The sequence below is a fragment of the Nomascus leucogenys genome, chromosome 9 (assembly GCF_006542625.1).
Source record: "Nomascus leucogenys isolate Asia chromosome 9, Asia_NLE_v1, whole genome shotgun sequence".
Lineage (NCBI taxonomy): Eukaryota > Metazoa > Chordata > Mammalia > Primates > Hylobatidae > Nomascus > Nomascus leucogenys.
This window is the reverse complement of record NC_044389.1, coordinates 75,166,812-75,194,799: the sequence shown is the minus strand read 5'-3', so window position 1 is coordinate 75,194,799 and position 27,988 is coordinate 75,166,812. Positions and strand designations below refer to the sequence as shown.

The following is a 27,988-nucleotide window of genomic DNA, read 5'->3' as shown; positions in this document are numbered from 1 at the left end:
TGGATGAAACTAGAGGATATTAAGTGAAATAAGCCAAGAACAGAAGTTAAACACTGCATGTTCTCACTCATATATGAAAGCTAAAAAAAATTTATATAATAGAAGTAAAAAGTGGCATCACACAGCAGGGCCTGTCAGGGGTGGGGGCCAAGTGGAGGGAGAGCATTAGGACAAATGCTGAATGCATGCGGGGCTTAAAAGCTAGATGACGGGTTGATAGGTGCAGCAAACCACTATGGCACATGCATACCTATGTAACAAACCTGCACAATCTCTATATGTATCCTAGATCCTTTAAAAAACAAAAGTAGAACTGAGGATACTAGAGGGTAGTAAGGGTACGCAGACACAAAATTAGAGCTAGATAGGAGGAACAAATTCTTGTGTACTATAGCACTGTAGGATAATTATAGTTAACAATATATTATATAGTTTCAAATAATGAGAGAGAGGATATTGAATGTTCCCAACATAAACAAATAATAAAGGTTTGAAATGATGGATATGCTAATCACCCTGATCTGATCACTATACATGTATCACACAACACCACTATGTACCCCATAAATATATGCAATTATTATGGGCCAATTTAAAGCATCTTAAAAATAAAAGACCACCAAAAATGCACAAAAAGATTTAGCAGAGAATAATTCTCTAGAAAAAAACAGCAATCAAAAAAGCAAACAAAAAATAGTAACAGATATCCAGGGATTGCAAACCTAATATGCTATAATATTATCCAAATACTCCTAGATTTCAATAAATACAAGGAAGAAATTCAATGTCCCTGTACTCAATAAATACAGACACATTGTTTGCTAAGTCTAAATTGGTTTTTTCTTTGAGGAAAAAAACAAAAAACAAAAACAAAACATATGTAATAACAAAAACACACATATGTAATAATGATGTAATAAGAGTCTCTGAAAGAAGGGAAAAATCTAAAGAAATTATGGATAAAAATTTCCCCAAATTTCAAGAAGCAAGTATTAAATTCATATATTCAATAAGTTCAATGAATCTACTTAGCAGAAACCTGAAGGCATCCATTCCTAGACAGATCATAGTCAAACTATTGACAGACAGAGCCAAAGAAATAAACTTTAAGGAAACAAGAGAAATGTAACTCATCAGTTACAAAGAAACCATAATAAATTAGCAGCTGATGTTTTTCAAGAAACAAAGGAGGCCAGAAGGCAGTGGAAAGACACTGCTTAAACAAATAAAAAAAAAATCTGTCAACCAAGGTGAAATCACAATATTACCACATTTTAAAACACTGAGAGTATCTGTTGTTAGCAGATTTTTCTTCTAATAAACACTAAAGCAGCACTCATTCTGAAAGGAAATGAAATCAGACACTAACTTGAATCCACTCAAACAAATGAAAGAAATGGAAAAAATTATGTGGGCAAATATGAAGGCAGTGTACATAGTTTATTTTCTCTTTTAACTGATTTAAAAGAAATGCATAAATCACAATTACAAAACTGTGTTGTTGAACATGCAACATATAAATACAATAACAGTATAATAACAGTGAGTAGAAATAACAACAGTGGGTAGAAGTTATTCGAGCAATATTGTGTATCTTACTGGAATCAAGTTAATATTAATCTGAAGTAGACTGTGATACATTAAGGCACATATTGTAATACCTAGGACAAATAGAAAATAATTCATAAATACATAGTATAAAAATTAATAAGGAATTAAAATGATACATTTCAATTTATATATTTAACAAAAAGATCACAGTAAAAAAGAATAGCCGGAATAACATGATGAGGTATAGAAATAAAAAGCACAATTCAGGCAAAAATCCAATGATATGAAATATTACAATAAATATAAATAATTTAAACACCCATAGTAAAATATTGAGACTAGATTAAGAAAAAAGATCTAATCATATGCTGTAAGAGAAACACTTTAAAACACAAATACAAATAGATGGATGGTATAATGATGAACTGCATGTAATGGTAACCATAAAAGAATTAATGTAGCTACACTGATATTATGAACTGAATTGTTTCCTCTCAAATTTATAGGTTGAAGCCCTAACCTTCAATGTGATCGGTTTTTGAAGATGGGGTCTTTCAGAGGTAATTGGATTTAGATGAGGTCAAGAGGCAGAGCCCTCATGATGGGATTAATATCCTTAGAAGAAGAGGCATCAGAGAGCTTGATTCTTTGGGTTTTCATGCTTTGTCTTTCTCCCTGCCCGCCCCCCTCCCCACCGCCCACCTAGGTATGTATCAAAGAAACACCATGTTAGGATACAGTGAGAAGGCAGGCATTTGCAACCCAAGGAGAAAGCCCTTACCAGGCACTGGAACTGCTGGCACCTTGTTCTTGGACTTAGTCTCCAGAATTGTAAGAAATATATTCCTATTGTTTAAGCCACCCAGTTTATGGTATTTGGTTGTAGTAGCCTGAGCAGACTAAGACAATTAATAGCAGATAAAATAAATTTTAAGGTAAATGAGGTTACCAGAAGAAAAAAAAGCATAATAAAGTATAAAAGACTAAATTCATCAGTAAAATATAATAATTGTAAACATGTAAATACCTGAGAGACCTAAATATGTGAGGCAAATCTAGATGATAGAATCAAAGACAGAATAGGCCATTCAATAATAAAAGGCTATTGATTTTAATACACACTTTCAGTTATTAATATAACAAATATGCAAGAAATCAGCAAAGACAATACCAGAACAAGTCTATCAACAAATTTGACCTGTCATCTATAGTACACTCTACCCAATAATAGCAGATACATATTCTATCAAGCACACATGAATATACTCCAGAACAGAATATACTGGACAATAGAGCAAGTGTCAATGAATCAATAATGATTGAAATCATACAGTATTTTATCTGGTCACATAGGGAAAAAACAGAAATAAAGGTACAGAAATTTGAGAAGTCCACAAATATTCAGAAATTAAACAATGCACCTATTGGTGAAAGAATAAATTACAAGACAAAATTGGAAAAACAAATTGTTGAACTGAATGAAAACAGAAACACAACATGTTTACATTTATAGCAATCAGGTAAAGCAGTGTTAACCACAAAATTATGGCTTTAAACGACTTTGTCGGAAAAGAAAAATATATCCTAAGTCAATAACCTAAGTTGCTAACTTAAGACAGAAAAAAAGCAAATAGTTCTCATTCATACTTGGAAGCTAAAAGAAAACCGGTCTCATGGAAGTATAAAGTAGAACTGAGGATACTGACAGCTGGGAAGTGTAGAGAGGAGGCAGGACAGGAAGAAATTTGTTAAAGCACACGTAATTACAGCTAGATAAAATGAATGAGTTCCAGTGTTCTAGAGCACTGTAGGATGACTATAGTTAATAATAATATATAGTTTCAAATAGCTAGAAGGAGGATATGGAATGTACCAAAAAACACAGAAAAATAACTGTTTGAAGGGATGAATATGATAATAACCCTGATATAATCAATATATATTATATATATCTCAACATCACTATGTATCACATACATATGCAGAATTATCATGTGCCAAGTAAAAACGTTTAAAAAACAAAAATAACACAAATTAAACAGAATTAAGGAAATAATAAAGAGCAAAATCAGTGAAATAAAAAGGAAACACAAAGGAGAAAAATCACTACAATCAAAAGTTGATTCATTTGCTAGACCGACAAAAATTTAAAGAAGGTACAGATTGCCAAAATGTGGAAAGAGAACCTCTCTACCAACCAAACAGGATTATAAAAAATATTATCAACAACTTCATGTTAGTAGAGCAGATAAAATAGACAAATTCCTAGAAAGACACAAAGTATCAAATTCACTCAGTGATGAGAAAAATCTGAATAGATCAAAGCAGTAATTGAATAATTCAAAATCTTATTGCAAAACAATCTTCAGAACATACTGCTAACTTCTATCAAACATTTAAAGAAGGAATAATACCAATCCTTCACAAAGCCTTCTAGAAATTAAAAGGGAAAGGCAGACTTCCCAAATTATTTTGAAGTCATTATTAAAATACCAAAGAAATACTAAAACACCATAACAGAATACCACAGATCAATATACCTCATGAATACAGATTCATGTGTACTTAACAAAACATTGGCAAACTAAATTCAGTAATAAGTAAAAAAGATTTTAATCCATAACCTTTAAAGACTTATCCCAGGAATGCAAATTTGGCTGAACATCTGTCAATTAATGCAATATACCATCTCAACAGAATAAAGGATAAAACCACATGATCACCTCAATGAGCAAGTAAAGTATTTCACAAAATTCAGCATCAGTTATGATTAGAAACCCTCAACAAACTGAGTATTAGGAAATTTCCTCAACATGATAAATAGTATCTTTGGAAAATATACAACCAACATCATATTTAAAGCTCAATGGCTAAATGCTTGCCGCCTAATATTAGAAAAAGGAAATGGTTTTTACTTTCAAAATTCCATTCACCATTGTTCTGGAGGTTCTAGCCACTGCAACCAGAAAATGATAAAAGAAAGAAAAGGCATCCAGATTTAAAAGGAAGGATTGTAAATGTATTTATTTGCATAATATGATCCTACTTGCAGAAAATCCTGACAGATCCACAAAAACCTTCACAACAAACAATTGAGTTCCTCGTGGTCATAAGTTGCCAGATCCAAATACAAAAAATAGAGTTTATTAGCAAGAACAATCTAACTACAAGAAATGATTCCGTTGACAATATCAAAATGAATAAAATCCTAAGATAACCTAATAGAAGAGCAAGATTTGTATAATGAAAACCAAAAGATCTTTCTGCATAGAAATTAAAGCAGATATAAATAAGTGGATATGTATTCTAAATTCATAAATTGAAATACTCAATATTGTTAGGATGGTAATCATCCCCAAATTGATTTATATATTCAACAGAATTGTTACCAATTTCCCAGCATGCTATTTTGCAGCAACTGGCAAGCTGACACTAATATTTATATGAAAACAAGGAGAACTCAATAATCGAAAATAAGTTGGTAGAAAGAAAAAACATGTTGGAAAACTTACGGTTCAAGATTTCAAAACTTGCCATAAAGCTACGACATGGTACTAGCATAAACACAGGAATTTAGATCAATGGAAGACAAGTATTCTGAAATAGACTCCTATATTCATGGTCAATATACTATCAACAAAAGTGCCAAAATAATTCAACTGGGGAAAGGATAACCTTTCTAAGAAATAGTTCAGGTTAAATTGGATTTCCCCATGCCAAAATAGTGCCTCATACCATACTCAAACACAAACACAAAATAACAGATAGACTTACATATAAAAGTTAAATATAGGCATTTTTTAGAAGACATGAAAAAAATCTTAATGACCCTGGACTATATTCTTAGATACAATATCAAAGCTAAACACATAAGTTTAAAAAATAACTGCAGCAAAGTTTTTAATTTGCATTTTAAAATACTCCACTAAGAAAATAGGGGGAAAAATCAGACTAGGAGAAGATATTTGCAAACATATATCTGATTAAAGAAAAACTCTTATCAAGATTATAAAGGAATACTTCAAAATAAATAAGATTGTCAAAAAACCTCAATTAAATATGTATGCATGATTTGAACAGCACTTTATCAAAGAAAATACACAGATGTCAATAAAAAGATACTCAATGTCACTAATCATTAGAGAAATACAAAGTAAAACAATAATCAGATACCACTTCACATATTTTACAAAAGTGGCAAAAATGTGAAGAAATTGGTGGGAATGTGAAATGGTACACAAGCTTTGGAAAACAGCTGTCCAGTTACATAAGAAGGTAAACATTAATGTATCATTAAACTGAGCAATTTCTCCCTAAATATCTACCCTAGTAAAACGCTATGACTGAATGTTTGTGTCCCCTCAAAAGTTCATATGTTGAACACTAACCCTCAGTGTGGATTAATTTGAATATGGGGCCTCTAAGGAGGTAATTAAGGTTAAATGAGGGCATAAGGATGGAGTCCTTATCTGACAGTGTCTTTCTATGAGGAGAAATCAGAGGGCTTGAGCACACTGTTTTCATGCACACATAAAGAAGAGATCATATGAGTACACATAAAGAGGGTGGCCCTCTGCAACCTAAGTGGAGAGTCCTCAACAGACTTCAACCCGGCTGGCACCTTAATCTTGGACTTCTGAGACTTCAGAACTGTGAGAAAATAAATTTCTGTTGTTTAAGACACCCAGTCTGTTGTATTTTATTATGGCAGCCTAAGCAGGCTAAAACACAAAAAGATATATACACACACACACACATATATACACACACATACATATATATATATATATATATATATATATATATATATATACATACACCCCCCCACACACACACACACAGATTCTTCAGTAAATATTCATCGCAGCACTTTTCCTAACAGAAACTGGAAACAATCTAAGTTTCTTCAATTATTGAATGGAAAAACAAAATGATATATCCCTATAATAGAACACTATTCATCATTAAAAGAAAAAAATCTTGTCACTTGCTATGACATGGATAAACATCAAAAGTCATTCTAAGATGCCAGACACAAAAGATTTTGTATTATCTAATTCCATTTAATGAAATGCCCAGAAGAGGCTAATCTATAGAAACAGTGCGTGGTTGGCTGAAGGTAGTATGGAACTGTCAATTGATTGGGCTTGAGAGAGCTTGTTAGGTGATGGAAAAGTTCTACAGCTGGATTTTGGTGATGGCCATATAACTCTGTAAACTTACTATTAATAGTTTAATTGTACATTTTAATAAGATGAACTAAATGATGTCTCAGTACAGCGTGAAGGAATAGGAAGTGGAAAAGGAGGGGGAAGGGAAAGGAAAAGAAAATGGTGAAAAACTGAAGTGGAGCATCTGAGTTCTCAGAATTGGATATCCTTACAAGGGTGGACAGAATGATACTTCTGTTTCATGTAGTGAAATATTTAGAGACAGGTATGATCGTTATGTTTAGGGTTAAAAGTGGAACAGTATCACACACATAAAGTGGGTCTTAAATAAGATAGAGATGCCTTTCTCTCACTCACAGCAGTCCAGCCAGGGAAACTCTTCTCTACAGGAGAATCATGTTCCTCCTATCTTGTTGCTCAGTCATCCCCTAATGCATTGTCCCCGTCTGCCCGGTAAAAACTGGGTCCCAACAATGTAAATATTCCAGGTCATTGAAAGGGGGTGAGTGTCAGTCTAAGGCAAAGAGCTTGTGTTTAATTTGGAATGACTTGGAAGTTGTCCACACCTCCATTCACATTCCATTGGCCTTCCGTATAGGATCAAGGAAAGGTATGAAATGTAGTCTTATTTGGGGGACCATAAACCCAGCTAAAATTCTGCTACTGTAGAAGAGGGGAAGGGACTCTTTTGACTAGTTTAACATCGTGGGTAAAAACAGTTTATTAAAATTATGATAACAGATAATAGTGATAATCCACATACATTTTCAATAGTAAAGACATTAAGCCTAATTAATTAACAGATGCACTGGCTCTTTTTTCAAGATCAGAGTTTCTAAATAAAATCAGATCTGCAGATAAACTGCATCTATAGTATGTGTAATTTCAATTTAAAAATGAATTTTCAAAACGAGGCAGGGTGTGAAAATGTGACTACAAGTAGTGGTCAGATAATTGAAGAAGGTATTCTCAAAGATATGATAGTTACATGATAAATGGAAATAAGGTATTAATGTCACGAGAAGAAAAAAATTATAGTGATCTAATATTATATATATAATATATATAGTATATATTATTTCCAGTAACTGTTGTACACTCTGCTTTCCACTGGAAAGCCACATCACTTTTGCCCTTTCATCATTCAGGTCTCTGCTCAAAAGTCATCTTCTCAAAAAGCGATTTTCCTGACCACTTTATTTTAAATGGCACCCCACCATCAGCATCTTTATGCCTAGTATGCTACTTCATTTTTTTCATACTAACTCTTCAATTTGGAATTGTCTTTTTTTTTTTCGTCAACTAGAATATACATTCCCAGAGAGCAAGATATTGTGTTTTACACTGGTACCATGAATTCCTAGACTAATATGTGGCATACAGACACTCGATCAATATTTGTTGCATTAATTTAATTAATGAAAACTTGACCACATAGTAAGGTTCTCAATAAGACAGAAATAATGTTAAATAACCTCGAGCAGACTGTTATATATTTGGTACCAAATATTGGGGATACACTAAGCATGTGAGGAAAAACAAGTATTTCAAGCTATGTGTGAAGAAGGGAAAGTAAGCATACCAACATCAGTACTTCTCAAAATCCTCTAACACTTTATCTTTACTGCTAATGAAAACTTTATAACTTCCTGTACTTTGTATTAGGACTGTTTACATCTATATTAATGTTATTTATGTCTTTTATTTGCTAAACAACAAATTTTTGAAGCCAGAAAGCACACTGATGCACCTTGGTATTTAGCACTTACAGTATTTTGCAAATTATAAGCTCTCAATATATATTTGGGTGAAAGAATAAATGAACAATTAACACAGTGGACAATTTTTACAAATTAAAGAGCATGTTTTATTCAGAATAAACAAACCTCAATGGCCACTGGTAATAATCAGACCAATAAAAATACTTATGTTAAAACATCTCATCTAATGAAAAAATAGTAACCATAAACTATGCATATAAAGGAACCACAATACATGATACCAATATTCTTTATCCACTTCTGTCTAACTCAGTTAGGAAACAATCCATGTTTTCATGTAAGAGCACAGCACCATGACACTCTGAGTTATAGCACACAATGCCAAATGTGTAGTAAAAATCCTTGAGAGAATTAGTTAATACACATGCATAGCACTTTTTATATTATAAAACTTGGGCACTTATCTCTTTCTTTAATGTGAAAAGCAATTACTCCACTGAAGATGTGGAATAATTATTTTAAAATATCACTTGCTCTTAAAACACAGCGGAGGCATTGTGCCTTTGAAGCGGCATCTTTGAACTCAAACCATTTTCATTACTTTTGCTGCATTTTAAAAGAAATAAGACTTTGGTATATGAAGGTTGATCTCTTTATTAATGTCTTTATTAGTCTTCAATTTTACTTGCTGAATCATGATTCTTTCTATGCTGAATTCACTATTGCACCACTAATTTGGGAAAGAGGTGACCTTGAAGTTGGGAATAGGACACAGATCTTGAGAGAAAAGTTACTGTTTCTGTCCTTGCAGTATGATGTTTACATTCTCAATATCTTCCAGCCCCTACCTCCCATTTTTCTATCAGTCACAAAGATTTATTTTTGAATATACCTGATTCTGTTGCTTAGACTTTTTCTCCTTTCAGAGAGGAAAGCATAGCTTACTACCTTTCCCTTTCATTATTTTTTTCCTTCCCCCCTCAACTTGCCATCCTTAGTTATGTCACCTCTTTTTCTACTGAACTTTGTATTTTGTTTCTCCTTCACAGAACTTACACATATTGCCTTGTTATCCCATTGTTTATGCACAATTTTTCATCTTCATTCATAGTTTAAAGCTTTGGAATAGGTAGAGTGCTTCTAAGTTACCTCTACGTTCTTCGCTAATTCTACCTCAGTGTCTTGTGCTGAAAGGCTGAACAGTGTTGAATTAGTGATGGAATTGAGAACCTTATTATACTGATCACATCTTGTAAGACCTTTCCTACTCTTCTGCCTGCTCTACTGCCTGGTGTTTGGCCATTTGCTGTTCATTAGCACTTATTTAATGAGTAAGTCTGGGAAATAAAAAGATACAAAATGCAAACAGGCCTGTTGTAACTCATTACTTTCTCATTATTATTCTAGGCAATAGGTGACAGAAAGCTACCAAGTAAAATAAAATCTTGGCTATGAAAAATGTTCACCAGTAACTTGCGGTTCTTCCCCATCCCCAGTGACTTAAAAATGAGTCTAGTTTACACAGTATAACACTCCTACAAATAATGAAATAAAGGAAAAATACTGAAAAATTCTTATCACAAAAAATAAAATATTCAAAAATGTTTGAATAACTGATTCATCAACTTCCTTAATCAAAGTAGAGGCTTAAAAGAAGACATTTTAAATATATAATTGCAGCATTAACATTCATGTTTATTTCATTTGTCATATTATTTAAAGTAAAAATAGTGATGTTTCCTTGACCCATTTATGCCTAGTGTTCCATTATTGGAACGCTAAGCATGTGGGAGTTATTTATATCCTGCTGCTCAAGGTAATTACCAAGGTCTGATTGCAAAAATTCAAAAAATTGCAACCAGGCATAAATGATTAAGTTCAGACACTCAACTATGCTGTGTATTGGCAATTTGGAGATAAGCCATGTTTCTGCTCAAACTTACTGCCTTTTTGAAGGCATGCTGCCACTCAGTATCTCCAACATCATGTCGACCTCTGCTGCACCATTAAAGTGTCCATGAACATAAAGATTTTATCTTGCAATGCACAGAAGCTAGAAATCTTTGTGAGGCATTCTTACTGTGTTTTGTAATGTGATACATAGATTGACTTTATAATACAATCAAAGATGTAACACTTTCTGATTAGATTTGACAAATATGACTTAAATAATGATGTTGGTTAAAATTCCAATAGAAAACAATGGCAACTCAAAATAGGATAATTTAGGTAGGGCTTCTTTTTCAATGGGTTAAATTATACAGCTCTGGGTGCAGTGCAGCCAACAAAAGGGGAATAGTGCAAAAACCCAGAGCTAGTAGCAGTGAGGTGGTACCAGTTCTAGGCCCAAAGGATAAAGAACAAGACAGTGAATTTCAAGAGAGTGATACAGAGCAGGATGCATCAAGAGATACATCAATTTTGTTTGAGGTACAGTCAGCTTAAGACAACCACACACAGAAGACAGAAAATAAATGCCTTACCTTCTTTCTTCTTCCTCTCACTGAAACAGGCCTGAGCCTGCCAATCAGCAGACTTAAAGAGAAACTACTGTTCTAGGCACTAGTCTAAAGGTTCCAGGTGTAATAAGTTAACCTAACCCAGCTGTTGCTCATTATCTTCATCTGAAACAGGCTAATAAGAATAGTAACTACCTTATACCTCATAAGTCAGTATAAAGATCAGGAGAAAACATTTTTAACAGTTCATTGGATGTGATAAGTTACGAATAAATGTCTCTTACTATTGGCTTTATCAAATGAGGCTCTTTTGTAGAAGTGTACAGAAAACTATAAAAGCCACAAAATGAGGTTTCTTTTTTAGGATTCAATAATATATCTCTGTGAATTACTCTGTGTTAGAAGAACAGGAAAATTGAGTAAATTTATTTTCAAAAACAAATTTTGGTATTTATTTTAGTTTTCCTGGAAATAAGAACACTTACAGGAAAAGCCCTTATGTTTCCATAATTAAATTCAAAATCAGAATTATAGCAGGTGAATTTAAAATCTAAAAAGGGTCCAGCAAAAAACTCTCCATGCCAAAATGTCAGTGAGATTTGCAGGAATACCATATTTTCCTTTGGAATATACACCATGTCCAAGGGGAATATAAAGAACCAAAGCTGATTTAGGTAAAAAAACTCACAAGTAATATGGTTGACAAGCAAGGAATGACACTGATGATGGAAATAAATATTTTTAAGGCAACAGGATAAAAACTCGAGTGTTCACAAGAACATATAGTTCCTCAACACAGCAAGCTCCTACCTCCAAATTATTTTCCCATGTGAAATAGCTTGGAATGCTATTCCCTTCATATTTTCATGTCTGTCTACTACTCAACCTGAAATCGTAGCTAAAGGTTTTTTGTTTGTTTTTGGCATCCATCATCATCATCTTATACAAAATGAGCCCTTGATTTAAATCATACACATTCTACCTGTTATTTTAGTATCATTTTATATCACTTGTTTCCACTACAAATAAAATTATCAACTTTTCTAGATCTTTGTATATTGCCCCAGTAGACTATACATTCCTTGAATACTTGAATTAAATTTGTCTAATTCATCTGTATAAATCCCAATCTAGTGTACAGTGAATAAGAAGTATCCTACAAATAAGTGAACAATTACGATTCTTATTTTTGAAAGAATTGATATTGGAAATTCCTAGTTTCCGTTATTTGGCCTCCCCTTCCCTTATTTAAGCGTTAAGCAGTTTCCAAAGAAAGAAAATGTACACTGGTGTATTAGTCCATTTTCATACCGCTATAAAGAACTGCCTGAGACCAGGTAATTTATAAAGGAAAGAGATTTAATAGACTCACAGTTCAGCATGGCCGGGAAAGGCTTCAGGAAACTCACAATCATAGCAGAAGGTGGAGGCGAAGCAAGGCATCTTCTTCACAAGGTAGCAGGAAGGAGAAATGCTAAGCAAAGGGGAAAGACCCCCTTATAAAACCATCAGATCTTGTGAGAACTCACGCACTATCAGGAGAACAGCATGGGGGAAACTGCCCGCGTGATTCAATTACCCACACTTGGTCTTTTCCTTCACAGGTGGGGAATATGGAGCTGATGAAGATTAAACTTCAAAATGAGATTTGGGTGGAAACACGAAGCCTAACCGTATCAACTGGTGATTTATTCTGTGCTCACATGGATCCCTGGCATAAATTGTGGGTAAGCTGAAGGACAGTGGTTTGACATAAAGCCTGCCTGTTTCCATTTTGTCAGACATAATAAATAGGATTAAAAAATTATTTTAAGTTCTGAGATAGATGTGCAGGACATGCAGGCTTGTTACATAGGTAAATGTTTGCCATGGTGGTTTGCTGTACCTGTCAACCCATCGCCTAGGTATTAAGCCCCACATGCCTTAGTTATTTATCCTGATGCTTTCTCTCCCCATAACCCCCAAAAGGTCCCCTCCCTGTGTCCATGTGTTCTCATTGTTCAGCTCCCACTTATAAGTGAGAACAGGTGGTGTTTGGTTCTCTGTTCCTGTGTTAGTTTGCTGAGGAAAATAGCTTACAGCTCCATCCATGTCCCAGCAAATGACATAATCTCATTCCTTTTTATGGCTGCATAGTATTCCATCATGTATATGTACCACATTTTCTTTATCCAGTTTATCATTGACGGTCATTTGGTTTGATTCTATGTCTTTGCTATTGTGAATACTGCTGCAATGAAGATATGCGTGCAAGTGTTTTTATAATAAAATGATTTATATTCCTTTGGGTATATACCCAGTAATGAGATTGCTGGGTTAAATGGTATTTCTAGTTTTAGGTCTTTGAGGAATTGCCACACTGTCTTCCACAATGGTTGAACTGATTTGCATTCCCACCAACAGTGTAAAAGTGTTCCTCTTCCTCCACAGTCACACCAGCATCTGTTGTTTCTTAACATTTTAATAATTGCCATTCTTACTGGCGTGAGATAGTAGCTCATTGTTTTTTTGATTTGCATTTCTCTAATGATCAGTGATGTTGAGCTTTTTTCATGTTTTTGGCGATATAAATTTTTTTTTTTGCGAAGTGTCTGTTCTTGTCATTTGACTACTTTTTAATGGAATTGTTTTCCTCTTCTAAATTTGTTTAAGTTCCTTGCAGATTCTGGACATTAGACCTTTGTCTGGTGGATAGATTGTGAAAATTTTCTCCCATTCTGTCAGTTTTCTGTTCTTTCTGATGATAGTTTATTTTGCTGTGCAGAATCTCTTTAGTTAAATTATATTTATTTGTCAAATTCTGCTTTCGTTGCAATTGCTTTGGGCGTTTGCTTCATGAAATCTTTGTCCCTGCCTATATCCTGAATGGTATTGCCTAGATTTTCTTCTAGGGTTTTTATCATTTTGGGTTTTACATTTAAGTCTTTAATCCATCTTGAGTTAATTTTTGGATAAGTAAGAAAGGGGTCCAGTTTCAGTTTTCTATGTATGGCTGGCCAGTTTCCCCATCACCATTTATTAAATAGGGAATCCTTTCCCCATTGCTTGTTTGTGTCAGGTTTGTTTAAGATCCAATGGTTGTAGATGTGCAGTCTTATTTCTGAGATCTCTGTTCTGTTCCATTGGTCTATGTGTGTGTTTTCTGTCAGTACCATGCTGTTTTGGTTACCGTAGCTTGTAGTATAGTTTGAAGTCAGGTAGTGTGATGGCTCAACTTTGTTCTTTTTGCTTAGGATTGAATTGGCTGTTCAGGCTCTTTTTTGGTTCCATATGAATTTTAAAGTAATTTTTCTAATTCTGTGAAGAATGTCATTGGTAGTTTAATAGGAATAGCATTGAATCTATACATTGCTTTCAGCAGTATGGCCATTTTCATAATATTGATTATTCCTATCCAGGAGCATGGATTTTTTTTCCATTTCTTTGTGTCCTCTTTGATTTCTTTGAGCAGTGGTTTGTAGTTCTCCTTGAAGAGGTCCTTCACTTCCCTTGCTAGCTGTATTCCTAGGTATTTTATTCATTTTGTAGCAATTGTGAATTGGAGTTCATTTATTATTTGACTGTCTATTGTTTGTGTATAGAAATGCTTGTTATTTTTGCACATTGATTTTGTATCCTGAGACGTTGTTGAAGTTGCTTATTAGCTTAAGAAGCTTTTGGACTAAGACAATGGGGTTTTCTAGATAGAAGATCACGTCATCTGCAAACAGAGACAGTTTGACTTCCTCTCTTCCTATTTGAATACCCTTTATTTCTTTCCCTTGTCTGATTACCCTGGCCAGAACTTCCAACACTATGTTGAATAGGAGTCGTGAGACAGGGCAAACTTGTTTTGTGCGAGTTTTCAAGTTGAATGCTTCCAGGTTTTGCCAATCCAGTATGATACTGGCTGTGGGTTTGTCATAAAGAGCTGTTAATATTTTGAGGCATGTTCCATTGATATCTAGTTTATTGAGAGTTTTTAACATGAAGGGATGTTGAATTTTAGCAAATTCCTTTTCAGCATCTATTGAGATAATCATGTGGTTTTTGTCTTTAGTTCTGTTTATGTAAGAATTACGTTTATTGATTTGTGTATGTTGAAACAGCTTTGCATCCCAGGGATGACACCTACTTGTTCATTGTGGATAAGTTTTCTGATGTGTTGCTGAATCTGGTTTCCCAGTATTTTATTGATGATTTTTACATCGATGTTCATCAGGGATACTGGCCTGAAGCTTTTTCTTTTTTCGTTTTCTTTCTTTCTTTTTTTCTTTTCTTTCTTTTTTTTTTTTTTTTAAATCTCTGGCAATTTTTGGTATCACGGTGATGCTTGCCTCATAAAATGAGTTAGGGTGAAGTCCCTCCTTTTCAATTGGAATAGTTTCAGAAGAAATGGTATCAGCTCCTCTTTGTACCTCTGGTAGAATTCAGCTATAAATCTGTCTGGGCCTGGGCTTTTTTTCGTTGGTAGGCTATTTATGACTGCCTCAATTTCAGAACTTGTTATTGGTCTGTTCAAGAATTCAACTTCTTCCTGGTTCAATCTTGCGAGGGGGTATGTGTCCAGGAATTTATCCATTTCTTCTAGATTTTCTAGTTTATTTGCATAGAGGTGTTTATAGTATTCTCTGATGGTTGTTTGTATTTCTGTGGGGTCAGTGGTAGTATCTTTTTTATCATTTTTCTTTGTGTCTATTTGATTCTTCTCTTTTCTTTATTATTCCAGCTAGTGGTCTACATTTCTAAATAAATAATAATAAATCCTGGATTTATTTTTGAAGTGCTTTTCATGTCTCTATCTCCAGTTCATCTCTGATCTTGGTTATTTCTTGTTTTATGTTAGCTTTGGGGTTTGTTTGCTCTTGGTTTTCTATTTCTCTTAGTTGTGATGTTAGGATGTCAATTTGACATCTTTCTAGCTTTTTGATGTGGGCCTTTAGTGCTATAAATTTCCCTCTTGACACTGCTTCAGCTATGTCCCAGAGAATCCAGTATGTTGTCTCTTTGTTCTCATTAGTTTCAAAGAACTTCTTGATTTCTGCCTTGATTTCATGATTTATCTAAAAGTCATTCAGGAGCAGGTTGTTCCATTTCCATTTAGTTGTATGGTTTTGAGTGAATTTCTTAATCTTGAGTTTGAATATGAGTTCACTGTGGTCTGAGATATTGTTTGTTATGATTTCAGCTATTCTGCATTTGCTAAAGAGTGTGTTACTTCTAATTATGTGATAGATTTTCATGTAAGTGCCATGCTCTGCTAAGAATGTATATTCTGTTATTTGTGGGTGGAGAGTTCTATTGATACGTATCAGGTCCACTTGATCTGTGGCAGATCCTGTCTAGACTGCCTCTTTAGGCTGGACCCTGACTGATCCTTCCTCACTGGATGGGGCCTCCTTGCAGGAATTTCAGCAACTTCAGGCAGGAGTGTAGGGATACAGCTCTGATCTCTCTGGGGTTGAGCCCTTTGCCGGAGGGATGGCTGCCGTCTCCATGGATCAACAGACTTAGTCTTTCTTCCTGGTGGCTCTAAGGAACCTAGGCAGTCCAGATGTATGGGAGTCCACCCAGCACAGTGCAGTTCCTCTACCAAGGGGCAGCCAGAGTGCTTTGTTAAGAGGTCCTGGATCTTATGCCTCCTGACTGGGTGAGACTTTTCAACAGGGGTCACCAGATACCTTTTACAGGAGCATTCCTGCTAGTATCCGGTTGGTTTCCCTCTGGGATGGAGATCCCAGAGGAAGGAGCAGGCAGCCATCTTTGCTGTTCTGCAGCCTCCACAGATGACACCTCCAGGTGTGGGAGGGACCCAAGTGAATAGGGTCTGAAGTGGACCCCCAGCAAACCACAGCAGCCCTACAGAAGAGGGGCCTGACTTTAAAAGAAAAACAAACAACAGAAAGCAGCAACAACAGCATCAACAAAAAAGTCCCCACAGTCAGTCATCAGTTCAGTCTTTTTACATGATCCCATAGTTTTTGGAGTTAATATAGAGATAAAACTTTGAACTGTGCAACGCAATTCTAAACACTAAAGCTTACTGAACAAATAAATATAACATAACAAAAGCAGGATTTGTGAGCAGGTAGAATGAGGCTAATATAACAACTTCTTTTTTTTTTTTTTTTTTTTTTGAGACGGAGTCTTGCTCTGTCGCCCAGGCTGGAGTGCAGTGGCGCAATCTCGGCTCACTGCAAGCTCCGCCTCCCAGGTTCACGCCATTCTCCTGCCTCAGCCTCTCCGAGTAGCTGGGACTACAGGCGCCCGCCACCACGCCCGGCTAATTTTTTGTATTTTTAGTAGAGACGGGGTTTCACTGTGGTCTCGATCTCCTGACCTCGTGATCCGCCGGCCTCGGCCTCCCAAAGTGCTGGGATTACAAGCGTGAGCCACCGCGCCCGGCCCATAACAACTTCTTATCCTTTGACCTGTAAGAATGTGACCTTTTCTCTTTTGTGTATTTATTTTTAATCCTCTAGTTACCCTCTCTCACCTGAGCCCTCTATACCTTGCTCAGGTTTAATAACATGAATGAGTACATGAGACCACTTCAGAACTTTCTGTTTGTATAAGTATACATTCAAAAATACAAAAATATTTCTTAGCATTCAAGGTAATACTATTCGAGAATATTCTCTATACTAAGATTGTTTCTGACTTTGATTTGTGAACTGCTTCCCCACCTACACCCTCCCCTAAAATACATTCTGAGAAATATATATATATATATATATTATATATATATATATATATATATATATATATATATATATATAAGTGGAGTCTTGCCCTGTCGCCCAGGCTGGAGTGCAGTGGTGCAATCTCGCCTCGCTGCAACCTCCACCTCCCAGGTTCAAGCGATTCTCCTGCCTGAGCCTCCCGAGTAACTGAAACTACAGGTGTGTGGCACCAGGCCCAGCTAATTTTTGTATTTTAGGTAGAGACGGGTTTTCACCGTGTTGGCTAGAATGGTCTCAATCTCTTGACCTCGTGATCCATCTGCCTTGGCCTCCCAAAGTGCTGGGATTACAGGTGTGAGCCACAGTGCATGGCCTAGAATATATAATTTTTATATGTAGTAGACATTTTAATGTATATCTATGTTTGAAATATAGCTTAAGAAATGGACTTAACCCATCTAACCATCGTATCACATTAGTCTATCAAAGACCAAAAAGTAAATCTGTTTTGAAGTGAGGCATAAATTCTTAAGAAAATAACATGATATCATGTATTTTTGAAGTATAGTACAAGAAATTCAAATAAGCAAATGACCGAGTTTTTAAAGTTAATATTTGCCTATGTATAATTGCAATGAAATGTGCAAGGCATAGAAAGATAACCTTTTAAACAATCATGTAAGATATAAAATTGCCAGAGATGATCCATCTTTCAAAGCATAAAGCTTTCCTTGAATTAATTTCTATATTCGACCTTCACACATATCATTCTCCTACAATATTATGTTGCTCTACAGCTGAATTCCATTTAGCTATGACTCAGTGCCTTATTTACTTCACTGATTGTATTAAGCCTACACAAATCATCAGAAAGCTTTAATTTGGCCTCCACGGGCTTTCTCTACTTCCCAGAAATGGTAACAAGGTATTTTAAATCCTCCCAACCCTAAGTACACATGTTGCAACATCACTACTATTTGCCAAATAAATTACACTACATGTATAATTCTCCTCTTCCTGTGCTGACTAGCAGAACCAGCCCAAGGAAAGAGAAAGAGAGAGACAGAAAAAAAAAAGCAAAAGCATTTCATTATATATATTTAAAACCACAGTACTCAAAATCTTGGTAAGGAAAGTCCCATTTGGGCAAAAATATGTCGCTGACTATGCAGGTAATAAGGTTAGGCTCACAGGTATCCATGGGAACCACTAATAAAAATACTAGAATATGTTTGAGAAGGAAGTATTGGAAAGGGGTGAAAACTTACTGAGGGACACATGCAATGGTACTAAATCATCACATACAGCACTATCATTAAAATGTAATTAGGTTAGTGGAAGAACCCATCTACCATATTTACAATCCCATATAATCATTACACAATAATCACATAACCATATTAATGACATGGAGTATGTATTTATCCTCATTTTACATGTGAAGAAACTGAGGCTCAGAAATAGCAGGTGTGTTCAAAGGCCCGCAGATTATAAGACATAGAGCAGAATTCATACATAAAGGCAGGTATCTAATTCTAGGGGCTATGAACTTAATGACTATGTTTTTCCCTGCAAGGTAAATGACACCAAGTTTAAGATTTACATACCAAACGAAATGTAGACATTTTGAGTGTCTGCAGTATAAGACAGAGAGACAAGGATTAAAAGGGGGCTAAATAAAGTGTTTAAAAATAGCACTATAATGGGAGGGCAAAATGAAGAGAGGTACACACAGGTCAGTACCTAACACAAGGTTACAGAATAAAGGCCAAATTAACCATGTAAGACTACAGGGCAGCCAATGGAGAGCATGACTGTGCAGAGTAGTTGGCACAAGGCTGAATGCTCATAGGCACCCAAAAGGTACTGGCTGATTCATTTTCCTTTTTTTTCCCAGAATGTGGAATTTCCTATTGCACGCTGGCTTACTGCATGTTTCTTTTAAAAGAGAGCCTTTCTGTAATAATTCTTTTGAAAATTACAAGATAACAAACTATTGCATGAGTCCCAAAAGACTATTCAGTGTAATTCCCATAAACCTCATTACACTTGTCAAGGACAACAAAAAACAGGTGTTAAATGTGAAAGTAAATGTCAGCTTGCTATTTCTTCTAAAATTAACCAAGTAAACAGGATCATATAAAAGTTGGATATTGATAATAGTGATAACAGATTGAAAATTCCAAATATACTGAAGTCATCATTGGTTTGTCAACATGAACTTAAACTGTTTTATGACTACATAATGATCTCTCATTACAACTGCAGAGTGTAGGTAAATGTGATTTTTAATCAAATAAACCAGATATTCAGAGTTACTTTAAGATATGTAGTGATTCCTCTAATGAGTCAGTTTCAAAAAAGACTGATTAAAAGTGAATTATGTTACCATACCCATGCACCATACATACAGACATAGAAGAATACAAGAAAGTGATGTGCTATTATTAGGAGAAAAGAATTGGTAGAAGAAAGAACACAGACAACAAAAGAACAAATCTTTACTTCCTTTAAACACAGCTTTCATAGAATGCTGCTAAAGACTCTTCCAAATAAAACAAAATCCAGAGCAGCACAAATTCACACATTTTTTCAAAAACCTTGTGTTTTTGAATTATAATGATATTGTTTATAATGTTTTGCAATACATAAAAAAGTATTATAGTTTAATACATTTTCTTTCAAACAGAATCATTTGTGACTTTATAGTATAATGCTGCCCTTATATTCACTATACAGCTTATTTTTAGGTATTTTTCTAATAAGAGCAATTATTTCAAAATTGTTTAGCTGAATCTTGCCATTAAATATCAAAGAATGATGCTTCACTTCCTTCTTAATACATCGAATACATGTAAGAATTATATATGGATTCATACTTCATTCACCTTTTGACTTGAGGATTTCTACAAATGTATCACCCTTATATTTCCTGACTTTGTTTTCTTATAAATTTCCACCTTTCATGGCCCATTTTATGTTCATCTCAGCTAAGAGCTAACAATATAAACAATAAGTACTGCTTTCAGAAACGACAGCAGTGTTTTTCACACCAAACATTTGTACATTTATGCTAAATGTTGTACATAGATGCCACAGAAGAAAAAATTTATAAGAAAAAATCAAAAGAGTAACTTATGAATAAAAAGAGTAACCTATGAACAGCTACTTTGGTTCAGGTTAAAGGAATCAGCACAAGATCCTTTGAATTCTATTGGTAGTAATGAATGCTGTGGGTTGTGGTGAATAGTTGAATGAGGTGGCAGAACAAACAAGGGATACCCTATATCTGTTTAATCTATTTTAAAGTCAGACACAGAAAAACTAGGAGGCAATTTCAGCAACGTGAAACCTTCTCTAAAGGGACACTAAATAATGATGATTTCTATAAGGTTCTAATTCTAGAACTGTGTTCTTAAGGGTCATAGAAGCATAGAGATGAAAGTTACCTTAAAAATACATTATATTCAGATTCCTTCATTTTTCACAGATGAGGAAAACCAAGGCCAAAAGAACAAGATTGATTTATATAATGTAACTGGTCTTTATCACCTAGATTGAAATTTTCCTACTATTCCATGGTTGAACATAAATAATAAATAGCAAATAAATATCAAAACATAAATCTGCTACTTTTTTGAGTACTTACATTACTTACTGAAGTCCTATAATACATTGTGCTATCTCATGTGTATCTATATATATGCATGGGTGGGTATATAGCAAGGAAAATACTGGACTAGCAATGTAAAGGAGGTCTTGGTTTAGTTCTTTTTCTGCTACACACATGCCTGGTAACCCTAGAAGAATGAGGGAAAATTATTTAACCTCTCTGGGTCTCCATTATTTCATCTAAATTATGAAAATATTCAACCAGATTTATATAATTTACCACCCCTATAATTCTCTAGATACCAAAATAGCCTATCCAAATGAAAAAAAAAAAATTGTCCAGAAAACCTCCTGAGTTAAGGTTTGAAAATGTATTTGCCCTTGGTTAATATCCTGCAGCTCAGTACACAAAAGATGAAAAATGGCTTATCAACAAATACATTCATATGAAAGGAAAAAAGAATAATCTCAAAATAGGTAATTTATTTCCAGATAACTTTTGTGAAAACAGATTTTTTTTTCTATTATTCATGCATTTCAAAGATCTGAAATCGATGTTACCAAATACTGACAAAATTAACAGATACAGTCATTGATCTCCAGAGAATGGAATGTATACCCCGTGTTATAACTGAGATATCTGTCTAGAAACTCATTTTCTAAAGGATTAATTGCTATCCAAAAATGTACTGTAGCCAAAGCTACAAAGGAAGATTTCCAAAATATCAATACTCTTTATTACTGTTTATAGGTTATATAGGCTGTCACTGAATTCCTCTCTGTTATTAAGTGATAACAGTAGAAAGATACAATGAACAGAAATTTTGATTTTTAAAATAAAATATCAGCTCTTAAATGTGGCTGATTAGAGGAAATTCTAACAATAAAATAAATTGAGGATTTCAAGCTATTAGATTTTACTTATCTAACCTCTGAGTGATCCCTATTATCATTTTCATTATTACTATCTATATATTTGATGATGCTATTTGTTCAAGGATGAGACTTTCAAATTTGAATAAACAGGCAGAGGGATCAAAACCATGAGTTTTTCTATGAGTTCATTAGGAGTGCTAATATATAAGCAATCACTTATAATTGTATCATTGAATCTTTTTTCTTTCTTTAGACTGTAAAAAAATGAAAAGAGACAAGGTGATGTTAGTCCCTCTCATTACAAGTTTGCATAGTATTGCAGTAAACGTGAGAGAAAGTTGACTATCTTCGATGGCACAGTTGAGGTTTTCTCCTAAATTACTTCCTCAAAACATTGAAGAAAACAGTGCTTCTGAATGGGTTGTTTGTTCTCTTTCAATAGAATATTGTCTCTTATTTTTTTCAATCCATCATTTTACAAAACAACTCTATAAATAATTATTTTTACGTCTAACATTAACTGAAACCCTTCTTGATATTAAATAGGGAAACAAATTGTCTTTAAAGCTTCCTGGAACTTATTTCAGGTTTATTACCCAAAGCTGACCATCACAATAATTGGTGGAGAACATCCTGTTAGTATCAGAAACCATCAGGCAAACTGTCCAGCTCTTTCATTTTTCTTGACAAATATCTAGTGGTCTCTATCTGGGAACTTTATTGCCTCTCTCAATTTGCTTTCAGTGCCATCACGTCACTATTGCAAGATATTTTTGTTTCCAGAATTTAGCTGGCAGCAGAATAAAGAAAGCAATGTTAAAACAAAAAAACAAAAGGTGTAGTATTTAAAAAACTGTCATTACTTTTCAAATTATAGTCTTTAATAAAGGTGTGAGGGACTTTTTCTTCTTAATTTATAATTCAGGTTTCTCACCATTGTGTTGTCTTCATTTCATTTTTTTCTTACTACTTTTTTACTCAAGGTTAATTTTTAAAAAGCATAGGTAGTTTAGCCTGTCTTTGAAGTTAATTCACAATTATTAATATGTAGTTACTGAGAAGATAAAGAAAGAAATCAGTCCTCACTTTTTTCCTGCTCACATTCTGGTCTTTATAAATAAGAGTTAAGAAAGAAAAATAATACAGATTTCTTAAAAATGAATGACATATATTTCCTATTGAATATATCTTTAAAATGATTTGGTATCTTCAAATTTTATGTTATGATTTTCCAGGTCCTTCTATTATTTCTAATATTAATTTATACTGCTTTTAAATATTTCCATAGAAAATTTATTAACATTTATTAACATTTCCAGTATTGAAATCCTTATACTGTCAGGATGATTCTGATTTTAAAATGTAAATAACTGAATGGTTATTTCAATCTGACTTTTTGCATTAATGTTTACTAATTAAAAATTAAAATCTCACTGTATTATTATAAACATTATTATCCTATTCTTTATAAAGCCAGTTTTTACTTAAAACAGTTCTATTCATTTCAAAAAATAATGATTTTTTACTCCATTCCATTAACAAGGAAAAAACTTTTAGACCACCAATCACATATCTATTTTCTAACACAAATAAGTTTCAACAGTAGCCAGTGCTATTGATTGAAAATATATTTCAATAAAGGTTACCTGCACATCAAGCAGATAAAACAGTAAATGAAAAGTACACGTTTTCAGATACTTTTATTTTCCTTACTCTTTCAATGTTTGCATTACAAAAAAAATCCTGCCCAACTTTGTTACCGTTAATATGGTATCTACCTTTTCTTCTGCCAAATCCTATTTAAATTTTTAATGAGGCAAATGTTTTATTTGACTAAATTAATTTTGCATTTATTATCTTCAGTTTAAATACATCATCACAATAAAAAATAAGGTAGACTAGTTTCTTAGTTTAGGCTGCTATATCAAGATACCTCAGGCTAAGTAATTTATAAGTAACAGAAATTTATTGCTCACAGTTCTGGAGACCAGCAAATCCAAGATCAAGGGCCCAGCAGATTAGGTGTCTTGTGAGAGATCTTCTTCTCCTTCACAGATGGTGCCTTCTTGCTGAGTCCTCGAAGGGCAGAAGGGGCAGGCAAGCTCCCTTGGGCCTGTTTTATAAGGGCACTAATCCTATCCATGAGGACAGAGCCCTCATGACCTAATCATCTTCTGAAGGCCCCACCTCTTAATACCACCAGAATGGGAATTCGGTTTCAACCTATGCAGTGGGGTAGGAGGGGACATAAACATTCAGACCTTCCCAATTATCAACAAGTAGTCTCATGTAAAATGAGTGCTTTCTGGATCAAGAGACTAAATGTTTAATTAGATTAATAGAATCAAACAGAAAATTCCATTTGTCTAGGATCTTTCAATCAAAACCTTCATTAATAGGAGTGATGATACCAATATATTAACAATAATTGGTATTTGCATTACTTTGTACCAGTGAAAAAATTTAATTTACTCAGGTTTACAGAGGAAAAGGAGGAAAGTGCTTTAATATTTGATGTCTCATAGAGAGTAAAAATTTATAGCGTAGGTCGGTATGTTAGAGTCCTAATGCAAAATCTTTGATTTGTATGTAGTGTCCAAGGGTTTTTCTTGCAGCAGTACATTTGTCATGAGAACACCTGATATGTCATCCCAAGTTGTAACAACACCCAAGGTGGCAGTTATCTCAGAGAAGTCCAAAGTAAACATTCTGTTAGAAAATACTATTTTTTAAAAATGTTTCATTTACACTGAAGTCATAAAAATGTTGCAAAGCTTTTACATGTAAATATTTGTTCATTTTCATATTATATTTCAATTAATATAATAACTTTCCACATTCTGCCTTTTCAAAACAAGAATACAAGATTAACATCTACAAAACAGTGATCTCCAAGGAAAATAATGCCCTATTATCAACAAAGATACAAAAATGATGTCCATGTTTAATAAGTTTCATCAAAGATAATTTCATTGCCATTTGAATTGAACCAAAAAACCAAAATAAATACTGATGACCTTACCTTCTTGAACTGCTTGGAAAGGGTTGTTGCCATCAACAAACGTCACTGAAAATGTGATTTTCTCAGTCTGTAAGATCTCCTCATTCTGGTTAAGGTCACCAACTGCTGTGCGAAACACCTCATCATCCTTTTTGGCAGATTCATCAAAAATTGCTCCTAGAAAGAAGTGAGTTTTGCCATTAAATAATAACATAAATATTCTGTCATGCCCTCTGGAAATATGACAAGGAGACTTATGTGTTTAAAAAGCATATACTTTCACTTAGAGCATGCACTTTATTTATTAATGAAACACCTTGTACTGGAAGCAGTGTAATAGCTGAGAAGGAAGATAGTTACTTCTTGCAAATGGAATGATAAATAGTACTTCAAAGTGTTATTGCAGGGAGATCATGGGGAAGAAAATGTAATAGGTATGAAAAGCTTCTACATGACAAAGTATCCAATACATTGGATGTCTTATATCATGAAATCTTTAAGGAATTCATAGCTGGAAGATTTCTTTTATGAATAAAAGAAAATAAGCTCAGAAAACTTCTTGAGGTCCATTCATAGAATACATAGGAATCAAACCTTTCTTGTGATCTTAATTTATTTTTCATTTCCTTCCTTTCTCCCCCCGCCTTTTTTGAACATGGGTTTCATTATCTTTTATAGTAGTAAAGTCAATAATATTTATAGAAAATGTAAAGACATTCAAATCTCTGTGCAGAGGGAATGGAGAAATATTTCTCAAGGAACTAATGTAAGTCCTAATGGATAATTATAGTATTTTTTATCCATGTGTAAATACGATGATGATAAACACTGTGCTAACCTTTATTGAATATTTGGTTGGTAATGGAATATTTGGTAAACACATTGATTCTAAGAGCAAACTGATTTTAAATACTGACTCTGTCACTTGTTAAGTATACGACCTTGAGCAACATGCTCAAATTCTAAACCTCACATTTGTCTAACCTCACATTGTATGTATTAAACACATTTGTCTAAACCTCACGTTGGGTGTATTAAACACATTTGTCTAAACCTCACATTGTGTGTATTAAACACATTTGTCTAAACCTCACATTGTGTGTATTATCATTATATACACAGTGTGTATTATAAAGCCAGTGTGAAGCTGGCTTTATCTTTTCACTGCTCTTTTTGTTTGTTTGGTTGGTTGGTTGTTTTTGAGATGGAGTCTTCTTCTGTCACCTAGAGTGCAATGGCGTGATTTCAGCTCACTGCAACCTATGCCTCCCAGGTTCAAGCCTTTCTCCAGCCTCAGCCTCCTGAGTAGCTGGGATTGCAGGTGCACACCACCACACTTAGCTAATTTTTTTGTATTTTTAGTAGAGACGGGATTTCACCATTTTGGCCAGGCTGGTCTCGAGTTCCTGACCTCAGGTGATCCACTCACCTCAGCCTCCAAAAGTGCTGGGATTAAAGGAGTGAGCCACTGTGCCTGGCCATCACTGCTCTTTTATACTGGCATGGATTGTATCAGTCTTCTCAAACCATTGCCTTGTTTCCTATATATTTTGAATACCTGTCCATGGTTGAGAACCTGAGAGAAAATAATGAAGAATCTTTTTTTTTTTTTTCTGAGACGGAGTCTCACTCTGTTGCCCAGGCTGGAGTGCAGTGGCGCCATCTCAGCTCACAGCAAGCTCTGCCTCCCGGGTTCACCCCATTCTCCTGCCTCAGCCTCCCAAGTACCTGGGACTACAGGCACCCGCCACCATGCCAGGCTAATTTTTTTTGTATTTGTAGTAGAGACGGGGTTACACTGTGTTAGCCAGGATGGTCTCGATCTCCTGACCTCCTGATCCACCTGCCTCAGCCTCCCAAAGTGCTGGCATTACAGGCGTGAGCCACCGCGCCTGGCCAGAATTTTTAAAATTGACATATAAATTGAGTACTTCCTTAATATGTTATCAGATGTTTACTAATAAGATATTAACATTTTATTAATCAAATATATATTATAGACTCTAATTTTTACTTAACCTGTCTTTTCTGAACCAGATAATACTTTTTAATCTAAGCTCTTATAGAAACATTTAGACAATAAATGTTTGACCTATCTTGCTAATTTAAGCAGCTTTCATAAGAATTATTTTAATTTTTAATATGTGATAAATCCTTGTGTAGATCTAGATTAATCATTACATTGAAATTTAATACTATCAGGTTTAGATATACAAATTTCTTTAATAGTTAGGAAGTATGATACAAATTTTTTATAATTGAAGCTGAAATAACCAATTCATTTTAAATCAGATAATCTAAATGTCTATTCACAAAGTAGTAATGTGTGTTTATACAAAGATGTTTCAACTTGTCATGGATTCTAAATGAGTCTTTAAAAAAGAGCTTCTTATCAACCTTGTTTTATAGCAGGTGATGTTATTGACTTCTGCTGTATTGGTAATACATTTTTGATGGAAGCATTTTACTGTTACATGGCAGAACACTTAATATTGCCTTAAACATTAAACTTGAGTTAATAAACAGCAGAAACCTGCAGAAATGATAGCACATTAGTCAATCCTTTGCAGAATTAAGATATACTGAAAAAATGGATAAAAGAAACAGTTCATCTTTCTGCAAACAGCAAGGAAGTACACAGAAGAAACAGTTCATCTTACTGCAAACAGTGTAATCAAAGAACAGAAAATCTTATCCAACATTTCAAATCCCAGTTATTTATTTACTTTTTTCTTCAGCTATAAAAATCTCATCTGAAACTGACTTTGTACTACAGGAGTGCATGCAGTATTTTGTCTTCAACACAAGCATTCTGAAAACAATGTGATTAATTCCACAGGAAGGATCCTGGAACAGAAATTCCTTTCTAATTTCACCCGCTTCCAATAGTCACAGCAAAGTTATCCCTTTATTCTTTGTATTAATACACAAATAT

General features: G+C 34.2%; 1 protein-coding gene across 1 annotated transcript in view; it reads right to left on the bottom strand.

Moving 5' to 3' along the window:
- GRID2 (glutamate ionotropic receptor delta type subunit 2) overlaps positions 1 to 27,988 on the bottom strand; it is a 1,459,902-nt gene that overhangs the window by 1,151,455 nt on the left and 280,459 nt on the right. Inside the window, exon 2 of the mRNA XM_003257534.3 lies at positions 25,075 to 25,230. Coding sequence (XP_003257582.1) covers positions 25,075 to 25,230 — 156 coding nt within the window. The remainder of the gene's footprint in view (positions 1 to 25,074; positions 25,231 to 27,988) is intronic.